General features: G+C 44.2%; 1 protein-coding gene and 1 pseudogene across 1 annotated transcript; one reads left to right on the top strand and one right to left on the bottom strand.

The window, feature by feature from the left end:
* The first annotated feature begins 283 nt into the window (after nt 1-283).
* LOC119360166 lies at nt 284-7,074 on the top strand. Its single transcript, XM_037625924.1, has 5 exons — nt 284-304; nt 5,449-5,635; nt 6,002-6,219; nt 6,321-6,690; nt 6,828-7,074. The coding sequence occupies exons 1-5, from the start codon at nt 284-286 to the stop codon at nt 7,064-7,066; spliced, it is 1,035 nt and encodes a 344-aa protein (XP_037481821.1). The 3' UTR covers nt 7,067-7,074.
* A 4,892-nt stretch (nt 7,075-11,966) lies between these two features.
* On the bottom strand, nt 11,967-12,105 carry LOC119266302 (annotated as a pseudogene).
* Nucleotides 12,106-12,744: the final 639 nt, after the last annotated feature.

The following is a 12,744-nucleotide window of genomic DNA, read 5'->3' as shown; positions in this document are numbered from 1 at the left end:
ATTCTGGATCATAATCTAAGGGTCATCATTTAGCTGCAACTGAAATACCGGACAATGTTGCAGGGGTAGGGATAAGAAAAGCGCATGCTATAAGAGAAGACTAACACCTTGATCTTAGCAAACATTCTCATTGTAGCGATACTTCCCGATCCAACACATTGTGGCAAACTAGTGATTCCTCTACCAAGCAAGAAAAAGAATTATGACCTGCATCACTAAAGCAAGGAAGCCACATACAATGTATTGGGTCGATGAGAATAGATTTCATGGAGAGAAGGCGGAGATGGCGAGGAGGGACCCCATGGTGAGAGGAAGAGTGTAGCGGCATGGAGGATGCCAACATATGTTGCGGGGCATTTTGTGAACACACACTTCTCTACCAATCTTGCTAGCGGGGGTGTAGCCAGGCCCAAGGCAACAGAGGCCCTGGCCTGGGGCGTGGCTACCAAATCCTTTGTGTACTGTAGATAATTTTGCCACTATAGCAGTCATAATTACTATAGCTAAGAAGGTTGGCCCGAGGTGTGGCCCAGACCAGGCTACGCCACCACTAGTAGAAAGCAGGGCTTTGGTCCAAGCTCGATCTACACATTAGTCTTGGTTGCATTACAAACCAGGACTAATGTGAGCATTAGTCCCGGTTCGAGCGGTTAGGGCACCGGGCAGGCATTAGTCCCGGTTCACATGGGACCTTTAATCCTGGTTGGAGACACCAACTAGGACTAAAGGGTGTGATGCCCTTTAGTCCCGGTTGGTGTCTCCAACCGGGACTAAACATTAGACCTTTAGTCTCGGTTGGAGCCACCAACTGGGACTAAAGGGGTTGAGGCTTTAGTCCCGGTTGGTAGCTCCAACCAGGACTAAAGGAGTTTTGAAATTTGTTTTTTGTTTTACCATTTGATTTTTGTTTTTAGTCTTTGTTTTAAATTCCTTATCTTTTAGGATATTTGATGTTTCTGAGTGATACTTTTTTCATTAGATTCAAAATTTTGTCTAGTTTCTGTTTATGTAGTTGACCATGTTGTCCGGCCATCTCAAACAACGTTCATGCAAGGAAGGAATATACTCGATGGCGTAGTAATTTTGCATGAGACCATTCATGAGATGCACCGGAAAAACATGAGTGGAGTAGTATTTAAAATCGACTTTGAGAAGGCCTATGACAAGGTCAAATGGTCTTTCCTCCAACAGGCCCTAAGAATGAAAGGTTTCTCTGATAAATGGCGCCAATGGATCCAAAATTTTGTAACTGGAGGCAGTGTGGCCATCAAAGTCAATGATGATTAGGCCATTATTTCCAGACAAAAAAAGGACTACGGCAGGGTGACCCCATGTCCCCGATGTTATTTAACATTGTTGTTGACATGTTGGCTATTCTGATTGAGCGTGCCAAGCAGGACGGACAGATTGCAGGAGTAGTGCCACACCTTGTGGATGGTGGTCTCTCTATTTTGCAATATGCCGATGACACAATTCTTTTTATGGAACATGACCTGGACAATGCTGGAAACCTGAAACTCTTGCTTTCAGCATTTGAGCAAATGTCTGGGCTCAAAATTAACTTTCATAAAAGTGATCTTTTCTGCTTTGGAGAAGCGGTTGAGGCGGCTGCAGATTACGCTGACCTGTTTGGTTGTGCACATGGTCAATTCCCAATTAAATATCTGGGAATACCAGTTCACTATCGGCGTCTCACCATTGCGGAGTGGAAGCATGCTGAGGAGCGTCTAGAGAAACGACTGAGCAGTTGGAAAGGCAAATTGCTCTCAGTTGGAGGACGGTTGGTTTTAATTAACTCTGTCCTCACAAATATGGTTCTCTATATGCTTTCTTTCTTCCAACTTCCAAAAGGGGTCCTCCAAAGACTGGACTATTTTAGATCCAGATTCTTTTGGCAGGGAGATGATGAAAAGAAAAAATATAGACTGGCCAAATGGAGCGTGGCTTGTAGGCCGAAAGACCAAGGTGGCCTTGGAATTCATGACCTACAGGTCAAGAATGAGGCCCTACTTAGTAAATGGTTGTTCAAACTTCTTACTGAGGATGGTGTTTGGCAAACCATATTGCGCAACAAGTATCTAGGGCAAAAGGCGGTGTCTCAGGCTTATTGGAAACCTGGCGATTCACACTTTTGAGCTGGCCTATTGGCGGCAAAGAGACATCTTTTTCGCTTTGGGTCTTTCGCGATAATGGATGGGTTAGAGGTTCGTTTCTGGGAAGACATATGGCTAGGCAATGCCAGTCTCCGAGAGCAATACCCAGCCTTATATGCCATTGCTCGCGATAAGAGTAATACTATTGCGCAAGTGCTTAGGTCAACCCCGCCGAATATTTCGTTCAGGCGGGATTTGATTGGCCCCCGACTTTTGTCATGGCATAATCTTTTATCCCGTCTGGATTCGATTAATCTGACACAAGGCCGGGATGTGTTTCACTGGAAACTCACAACATCAGGGTCTTACACAGTAGACTCGATGTACCGTGCGCTTATGCCTTCCGAGGTGCCAATGAATAATAACAAGAAAATTTGGAAGTCTAAGATTCGACTAAAAGTTAAAATCTTTATGTGGTATCTTCGTAGGGGAGTTGTGCTAACTAAAGACAATCTTGCACGGCGCAACTGGCCAGGAAGTAAGAAGTGTTGCTTTTGTGCTCATGACGAGACAATCAAACACCTCTTTTTCCAATGCAAGTTTGCACGATCCAAATAGCGTCAAATTTGTATCCGCCAATGAGTATTGCCAATATATTTGGTCATTGGTTGGACGGAATTTCAAATAGTTTCAAGACGCTAATAAGGGTGGGGGCGTATGCCTTACTATGGCCGCTTTGGCTATGTAGAAATGATTTGATTCTTAATGACAAAAATGCTTCTCCTTTGCAGGTTATTTTCCGTTGTACGCACTTGCTTCATACGTGGTCTACGCTACAACAGGCGGAGCACCAACCGCTGTTCAAGGGGGTGTGTACGCGGTTGGAGCAGACGGCTATGGAGGTTTTTTTCCAACATGGGTGGCAGCATAACCTCCGGATCGATCCACCGCCGAGTTCGACATAGGCAAAATGTCGGTCCATAGGACTCTACTGTTGTCGTTTTGTCGGTTTTCTTACTTTTTCTAGTGTCAGACTTTGATATTTGGCTGTGTGCATCCTAATTATGCAGAGGTCGGATGTTACTCATAATGTTTTGTATCCGCTTAATGCTATATTTAAGATAATAAAATCGCCCTTTATCGAAAAAATGTGTGCGTTAGAGGCGAGCATCAGGCCAGCTACACGCACGAATGGACATCAGCAAGTAGGTGGACTTTTCTAGCATTGATAATCTACGACGGTTCTAGAAAACTGCACTACCTTCATCAGTACTCGGATCTAAATGGTCTTATATTAAGAGGTAATATCACTCACGGTTATAGAACTTGCATTGAATGTTCAATTTGATGCTAAAACTTGTAAAATACGATTTATGGTCATCTAACTTATCGTGTGGTGCAAATACAGTGCTTTGGGTGTACACCTTGCCTGTGTGACATGCCAGCGTGGCAGTGGCCCACATATCAGTGGCTTGATGAGACCCATCTGTCAGTGAAAAGTATAAGAGAGAAAAAATTGTAATATTCGTTTAACAGGGCCCGTACTCGAACCTTCAGAAAAATATGCGCACACCTGGTCTACCACCCCGCCGAATGACACATGATTCCTCACAAGTCACAAGGATAACTACCTCTTATAGCTCTTCTTTTTGAGGGGTACTACCTCGTATAGCTATGTTCTAAAACACGTGGGCATGTCAGCTCAAATAGCCTATGATCAGTGCAGCCCATTTTGCACCTTTGACTTTCTTTTTAGAAACTTGTAGATAGTATGTAAATTATGATCTTGGTCAAAACAATAATGTTTAAATATTCATGTTATAAATTTTGTTAATACGAGCGAAAAAATTACTTCCAAAATGTTCTTGTATTATTTAAAATATTTATATATTTAAAAAAGTATTTGTGAATTACTTAAATGTTGATATAATTTAGAATAATACCAATATTACAAAAATTACACTCCAAAATATTATTTTAATTATTCAAACATTTGAATAATTATACGTACATTTATATAGTTCACTTTCCATTTAATTACATATTCATATTTTAAATTTTAAATTGTTGATATGAATATTCAGTCATGTCTAATACAATACATAGGTTTATATTTAAATGTCTTATTCACTAATCGTTGTTTGTACGTATAATATTTCTAACATAGAAATATTTGAACATAATACTATTATTTACGTTTTACTAAATACTCCCACCGTAAAAAATATAATAGCGTTTAGATCACTAAAGTAGTGAACCAAACGGTCTTATGTTTGTTTACAGGGGAGCATATGTTTATTTAATATTCAAACTTATATTGAACCTTTTGATTTACTAATCATCTTATGTATGTATAGGCAATAGAGCGTGAAGGGTGTCTTTGCTCTCGGCCTCGTGGGTTTGAGACCTAACGGCACACTTATTTTTATGTTAAAATAATCGCTCATCTATGAGCAATACAGTTTTTGGATAATATTTTCAAATTGTAATTTTACAAATATTTGGATTACTTTAAATTATACAAAAAATTTGTAATCCATAAATATATTTCATTATTAAGATCATAATTTACATACAAATTTCTAAAAATATTCAAACGTACAAAATGCGCTCCATTGATCTTAGCCATTTGAGTTAGGAGGCCCAGGTGTTCTAACAGTAGGGTTATAGTGTTAGTTATCCTTCTAATTCAACAAAAGGCCTTCTAATTCAACAAAAGGCGATGGTGTGTTAGTGCACCTGGTGTGCGTGCCTTTTAAAGGTCGTGCGTTTGAATCCCGCCACACCCATACGATATTTACCTTTTTCTTCTTATACTGTTCACTGACAAGTGTGTCTCACTTAGCCTTTTTGTGTAATTAAAATAATCTAGGGAGTTATCTGGAAATTTTTACTCCTAGCCACTGAAATATGGACCCGCTGCCACACTGGCATGTCATGCGTGCAAAGTGTACGCTCAGATACAGTAGAAAGCACCGTATTTGCATCAAACAACAAGTTAGATGACCGCAAATCCGCATTTTATAAGTTTTAGCACCAAACTGAACATCCAACGCAAGTTTTATGACTGCTAATGATATTAGCTATTTCTTGATGGAGGGAGTACTGTAGTTGTGAATCTCATCATTTTAGACCATGGGATGGACTCTATCAATGGTTCGCATTGCTTCTTGGTCTTCAGATCCAAAGGTTCAAAACCGATACACACTCCTCGTTCGCACCCGATCACACGCGGTCGATCGAGCAGGTCGGTCCTCCTCGCTCCCTTCCATCCCACTCGTTCCTTGGAGCCCCGACCCCCGAGCCCTAACTCCATGGCCGGCGGCGAGTCTTCCCTTCCTCTTCTTCCACGGAGAGAGAGGGGAGGGCGAGCGCGCGGCCACGGAAGAAGCAGAAGCAGCAGCAGCAGCAGGAGGAGGAGGAGGAGGAGGAAGAGAAGGGGCCGAACCCTCTAGATCCTAGGTTCAGCGACTACGACCCCAAGGAGGGCGATTACGTTTTCACCCGCTTCCAGCACTCCACGCTCGACCTCAACATGGAGTGTACGCCACTACGCCTCATCACTTGTTATCTTTCGATTACTCCACGGCTAGGCTTTTTAGTTTGGCGACCTAGTTGTGCGTCTGATCTGAATTTAAATGCGAATCGTCCAGCCCAGTTCGATCAGGTACAGGTTATACACGCGTGCATAATCCTATGTTTTGCCCAACTATATGATGTTTTTATGACCATCATTTGAGAAATAAAGTCTAGTTACTGTCAAAAAGAAAACTATATGCTGATGTTTTGCCTAAATAAGTAGTGCAGCTCTGCTAGCTCACTGCTGCATCCTAGATAGATGGAGAACTAATTTTGAGGACTACATTTGGTTCATTCTTGATTCATAATTTATTCTCTTCTTTTGGCAGCACCTGTTGGTGCGATGCACAATACTGACAGGATCTTCCCAGAGGAGGGGTTCGGGTTCTGTAACTCGGCAAATATTGTCTCCGTCATTGTCGTTTCCTCCGAGTACGGATACCCGCTCAATGTATACGGCACCATCATAGCCAGGGACAGTCTGGATCGCCAACGCGTCTATTTATTCCAGCGTGGCAAGGACGATTGCCAAAACATCAGCTCCAAGGTATTATTGCTTTAGACCCTCGATTCATAAATTCCAACCGCATTTTTCCGGTTTAACCTAGAGCTAAGTAAGCACCGTGCTTATTCAAAATTCCTTTGCAGAATGATGCGTTGGTTTTGACTGGCCCGAAGAGAGGACTGATGATATGTGATTCAATAATCTTCGAAGTTGATCTGAAGGTCAAGGATGTGAATGGCAGAAAGGTGAATGACAAGAGAGTTAGCAAAGGCTTAATGGAGATTAATGGCATCAAAAGACTCTCATATCCACCGAAATACCAGGTTCAAACCGGAGAGCTTGTCAGCATGCACAGCACATTGGATTTGAACTACACGTTTGTAAGTAATGCGGTGGAGGGCACCGTTGAGGCGAGGATCCTCGAGGGACCTGTTGATTTCCATGGGAAAATCGTCGCTCGCACTAGCAGCTTTCCATGTGACATTATGCTACTCCCTCCGTTCCTAAATGTAAGTCTTTGTAGAAATTTCACTATAGACCGCATACGGATGTATATAGATGCAGTTTAAGTTTAGATTCATTCATTTTGCTTCGTATGTAGTCCACCTAGTAGAATCTCTACAAAGACTTATATTTAGGAACGGAGGGAGTACATGATAGCGAACTTGCTGGGATGCTAACAGCTGGTGAGGGTGGGATCCTGCAAACAGCGGGCCGCGTGGTCAGTGTCTCTATTGATGAGACGCTCCTGTTGACCGTTGCCGCTGCTACCAGTGGTGTCGGCACCGTTGAGTTTACTCCAAAGCGCGGCAACTATGATGAAGAGAAAATCACTTGTGGCGACTATAAGATGCTGGTGAAGGTCACTTGGTCCATTGTGTGCTGGTGAAGGTCACCTGGTCCATTGTGCATCGCTGATCCCGTGCGTTCCTGGTTGGAACATGCTATATCCAAATGAAGATGTGTGTGCTCTGTATATGCTGTCGTACTAAATATGTCCCCGATGCTTTGGGTGGAAGCTTAATTATCACTGTTTGTTCGTTACCACTCTGTTCGTTACAACTGAATGGGATAAGAATCATATATCCTACTCCCTCTGTTCCTAAATAATTGTCTTTCTAGAGATTTCAACAAGTGACTACATACGGAGCAAAACGAGTGAATCTACACTCTAAAACATGTCTACATACATCCGTATGTTGTAGTCCACTTGAGATGGCTAGAAAGACAATTATTTGGGAACGGAGGGAGTATATAGTACCTAAGAAGTTCATCCTCTCTAACCAATTTATCTTGACATGCAGCTACTCCAACTCAGCAAGGCTTCCACATGTGCGTCCGTTTCTCTAACATGCAGCCACGTCATGCGTCAGTGCATTTCTTTTTGCGTCTGTTTGCAGCCGTCGACAGTAGGGCGTCGCTCTCTCTTCCGCTGTTGCCCCCATAATGAACACGCTCTGAAACGGCAGCCACCCATGCACATGAAACGACAGGAATAATCGCCCCTCATTTTCTCGCTCTCAGTTGTATATTTAACTGAGAGGCTCTTCTCCATGACAGCTACTCATCTTCCCCACGACATTTACTCTTCCCCCTATGAAACACCTCTCCCTCTGCACCTTCTCCATCAAAATCTTACTCTTCTACCTGCCATTGTAGAAGTAATCGATGCAGCTGCGCGCCGATTCAATGTTGGTGGCTTAACGATCCTGACTTGCCATATACTACGGCCACTAGCCAGTCTAGCCTATGACGAAGCGTAGAACCCTTTGTCTCGGGCCGCATTGTATTTATATGACCGAAGTCTTGATGTACAAGTTAAGAGAGATCGATCGTGATCGTGATCTGCTCGAGAGGTTACAGGAGATACGGGAGAGAAGAAGAGATAGATAGAGATACAAGTTTAAACCACTATCCTATCCCTATACACTTTATATTCTAACACTCCCCCTCAATCTAAACCCTACTTTCCAAGGTTAAGATTGTACTTCAAATCATCTAACCTCCGCATTGTCAAAGGCTTTGTGAATCCATCAGCAAGTTGAGCACCTGTTGGAATAAACCTTATATCAAGCAGTTTGCGTGTCACTCTTTCTCCGACAAAGTGAAAATCAACTTCAATATGCTTTGTTCGTGCATGAAAAACAGGATTAGCTGAAAGATAGGTTGCACCAATGTTATCACACTATAATCTTGCAGCCCGTGGAACTTTAATTCCAAGTTCATGTAGCAATGTCTGAATCCACATTACTTCAGCTGTTGCATTGGCTAAAGCTTTATACTCAGCCTCAGTGCTTGAACGTGAGACTGTTGCCTGTTTTCTTGCACTCCATGACACAAGGTTTGTTCCCAGAAACACAACAAAGCCACCTGTTGACCTTCTATCATCAGCACACCCTGCCCAATCTGCATCAGAGTAAGCTGACACAAGCATAGAGGAAGACTTGACAATCTGAAGACCAAGTCCCTCTGTAAACTTGAGATACCTCAAAATCCTTTTGACTGCTGTCCAATGAACAGTAGTAGGAGCATGCAAATATTGACATACTTTGTTAACAGAATATGAAATATCAGGACGTGTAAGAGTCAAGTACTGTAATGCACCTACAACACTTCTGTAATTTGTTGCATCATCTGATCCAAGTGCTTCTCCACTTTCAACAGTAAGCTTTTCTGAAGTAGAGATGGGCGTATTGACCGGCTTACACTTTTCCATGCCTACCCTTCTGAGAATGTCAGTGGTATATTTCTCTTGTGTAAGAAGTATGCCATCTTTTACCTTCTTGACCTCAATTCCAAGAAAGTAATGTAGATCTCCCAAATCTTTGAGAGCAAACTCCAACTTCAAATCCTTAAGCAGACAAGTTGTAGCATCTGAGCTGGAACTGGCAACAATTATATCATCAACGTAAACAAGAACAAATATAGTAACATTGTTCTTATGATAAAAGAATAATGAGGTATGTGCCTTTGATGGTGTAAACCCAAGCTTTTGCAATTGTGTACTTAGCCTTGAATACCAGGCTCATGGGGCCTGTTTTAACCCATACAATGCTTTGTCCAACTTATAGACATAATGTGGTGTGTTCTTGTTTTCATATCCTGGTGGCTGCCTCATGAACACTTCTTCCTCAAGAACACCATGAAGAAACGCGTTCTGAACGTCTAGCTGTCGTAGACTCCAACCTCTGGAAATAGCAATAGACAATACAAGTCGAATAGTAGCTGACTTAATAACAGGACTAAAGGTATCTTCATAATCTATACCAAACCTTTGCTTAAAACCTTTTGCAACTAGTCTGGCTTTGTATCTGTCTATACTTCCATCAGCTCTTTTCTTAATTTTATATACCCATTTGCAGTCAATCACATTAGCACCCCTCTTTGGTGGAACTAACCGCCAAGTTTTGTTTTGAATTAATGCATCATATTCAACATCCATAGCCTTCTTCCAATCCTTATGCGCAAGAGCATCATGCAAATTTGTTGGTTCACCAGTACTTGTGAGAAAAGCTCGCTTAAGTTTATCATACCTGATTGTACCATCTGTATATTTCTTCTCCTTGACAATACCTGACTGAGATCGTGTATGACGGAGAGGAACTGGAGTTGCTGCAGAACTGGCCACGGATCCGCCCGGCATAGAAGATCCATCCGCAGACACGCTCCCCCCGTCGCCAGCAGCATCGGAACGCGTGGCGCAGGGCGAGACGCTGCGGCACGGGCTGGTGGGCTCTGCACTGGTGGGCTCCGCACCTGTCGGGCTGTCGGCCACCGGGCCAGAGGCGCTGGTTGGCTCCGCGCCTGGTGGGCTGTCGGCCACCCGACCGGGCGTCACGGGGGATGCGAGGCGATCTGCCTGGCGATCCGCCTGGGATCCCGCTCCCGTCAGACTACGGCGCGAATCGTCCTCGGATCGCGTGACTGCAGTGCCAGGCGAATCCGCCTGGGATCTGGCGCCTGGTCCTGTTTTGGCTGCATCTACACACATAAAATCATGGCCTGTGGCTGCACAATCAACATGATATTCAAAATTTTCCATGGAATTTTCCACATGAGCAGTTCTAATTAATTCACCCCCGTGATCAAGAGAAGACAGAGGATCAGAAAGAAGGGAGATTTCAGCACGTAAAAGAGCTCCCGCATTAGGATGAAGTTTAGCAAATGGAAATAATGTTTCATCAAAAATAACATCACGAGATATATAGATACGCCCGGATGAGATTTCTAGACATTTGTATCCTTTATGAAAATTACTATAGCCAAGAAACACACATTGGGTGGACCGAAACTCAAGTTTATGGTGATTGTAGGGATGCAAATTTGGGTAGCAAGCACACCCAAAATTTTTTAGAGAGCTATAGTCTGGTTTTTGATGAAACAAACGTTCCAAAGGAGTAGTGTTGCCAATGACTCGACAAGAAAACGATTGATACGGTAAGTAGCCGTGATAAAGGCCTCATCCCAATATTTAAGTGGCATTGATGCATGGGCTAGAAGAGACAAACCAACTTCCACAATATGACGATGTTTGCGTTCGGCTGAACCGTTTTGTTGATGTGCATGAGGACAAGAGACATGATGAATAATGCCAACGCTACGGAAGAAAGAATTGAGTTTCTCATATTCTCCTCCCCAGTCACTTTGGACTGCAAGGATCTTTCTATCAAATTGTCTTTCAACAAGTTTTTGGAATTCTTGGAAAACAGAAAAGACTTCAGATTTGAACTTAAGCAAATATATCCATGTGAATTTGCTATAATCATCAATAAAACTAGCATAGTATTTCTTGCGACCAAAAGAATCTCTTGCATGACCCCATACATCACTGAAAATAAGCTCTAAAGGAGCATGAGACACACTATTTGACAAAGGATAAGGAAGTTGGTGACTCTTTGCACATTGGCAAGCTTCACAAACTGACTCACTTCCGGGACTACGTGACAATGAAAGATTGCCTTTATTGACTACTTGCTTGACTATATTTGGAGAAGGGTGACCTAATCTTTGGTCCCATTTGGCTAAGGAAGGCTTGATGGCAGAATAAACTTGACGGTGACGCTTTCGATCAAAGACTCTTGATGTGATGGGATATAATCCTCCAATGCATCTACCGTGATGGATGAGCTCCTTCGTTGCCCGATCCTTTGTGAAAAAATAGGTAGGATGAGTTTCAAAAAAAACATTATTGTCGGAAGTTAAACGAGACATGGAAGCTAGAATTTTATGGGCTTGAGGTACATGAAGGACATCTTTAAGGATAAGATCACGTTTAAGGCTAGGGGAATTAATAGAAGATTGACCAATGTGGGCGATGTCCATACCTCCACCGCTTGCGGTGTGAATCTGATCATTGCCGTGATACCTCTCTCGGAGGGCAAGCTTCTCTAGCTCATTTGTGACATGATCCGTAGCTCCAGAGTCAGCATACCAGACCGTGTCACCATCAGCTCCGCCGTGCTCCCGCATGGCTGCAGCAACATGCTTTGTATCGGGCACGAAGTCCTCATCATACCGGTGCCAGCAGTCAATGACTTCATGGCACAGTTTCTTGCACAGCTGACATCTAGGCCGACGGTTATTGTTGTTGTAGCCGCTGTTGCCGCCGCGGTCACCACCATTGTTGCCGCGGTCACCGGGGCGAGCGTGGCCCTGGTTACCACTGCGCCCGCCGCCGCCGCTGTTTCCGCGACCACGCCACTGCTGTCCACGCCCACGACCACGTCCACGGGAGGCGACGTTGACAGAAGACTGGCGCAGATTGCCTCCTTGAAGCATGCTGAGGTGGGTGTCGAAGCTCAGGAGCTGGCTATACAGCTCCTGAACTATAACAGCTTCGACCCGCGCCGCCAGGGCCGAGATCACAGGGTTTTAGTTGATGTCGAGGCCGGCGATGACGTGGGAGATGATCTCGGCGTCTTCGAGCGGTGCACCGGCGCAGGCAACTTCATCTGTAAGGGTTTTAATCTTCCCAAGATATTCTGCCATGGTTAGATTACCTTTCTGCAGATTGGTGAGCGCCATCCTGGTGTTGATCTTCTGGGCTTGTGTTTGCGCAGCAAACATGGCATGGATGGAGTTCCACACCTCGGCCGGCGTCTGGAGCATCTCTACTTGGGCAAGGACCTCTCGAGACAGAGACCCCATGAGGTACCCTTGTAGCTGTTGCTGTTGCGCAAACCAGATCGATCTGGCGTAGTTGAAGACCTGCTCTTCCGTCCCATTGTTGTTGATGGTGATGGTGGCAGGGGGCGCCGGGCTCATGGCGTCGAGGAAGTGCTCCATCTGTTCTCCTTTGATCTGAGGTAGCACGACAGCCTTCCAGAGGAGGAAGTTCGTCCTCGTAAGCTTCTCTGATGGAGGCGGACCGAGAGAGGGCGATCTGCTGCTGGAGGTGGAAGATGAGGCGAAGGTGGAAGGTGCAGATAAAGTGGACAGGGCGCTCATGGTGGATGCGGACGTGGTGGCAGCAGCGGTGGACGGCGTGGTTCCTGACATGGTTGCCTCTCTTCTCGATCTCGGTTCCTCTCTTCTGCGATCAACTAGATGGATTCCTTCTCGAGGGCT

The sequence above is a fragment of the Triticum dicoccoides genome, chromosome 2B (genome assembly GCF_002162155.2).
Source record: "Triticum dicoccoides isolate Atlit2015 ecotype Zavitan chromosome 2B, WEW_v2.0, whole genome shotgun sequence".
NCBI classification, from domain to species: Eukaryota; Viridiplantae; Streptophyta; class Magnoliopsida; order Poales; family Poaceae; genus Triticum; species Triticum dicoccoides.
The sequence above is the reverse complement of the archived record's forward strand: the minus strand, read 5'-3'. Positions and strand labels throughout refer to the sequence as shown.

Coding starts and splice junctions, on each gene's coding strand:
- LOC119360166 (XM_037625924.1), top strand. CDS start 284: ATGGCGAGGAGGGACCCCATG. Junction 305..5,448: donor TGGCGAGGAGGGACCCCATG/GTGAGAGGAAGA, acceptor TCTTCCACGGAG/AGAGAGGGGAGGGCGAGCGC. Junction 5,636..6,001: donor GCTCGACCTCAACATGGAGT/GTACGCCACTAC, acceptor TTCTTTTGGCAG/CACCTGTTGGTGCGATGCAC.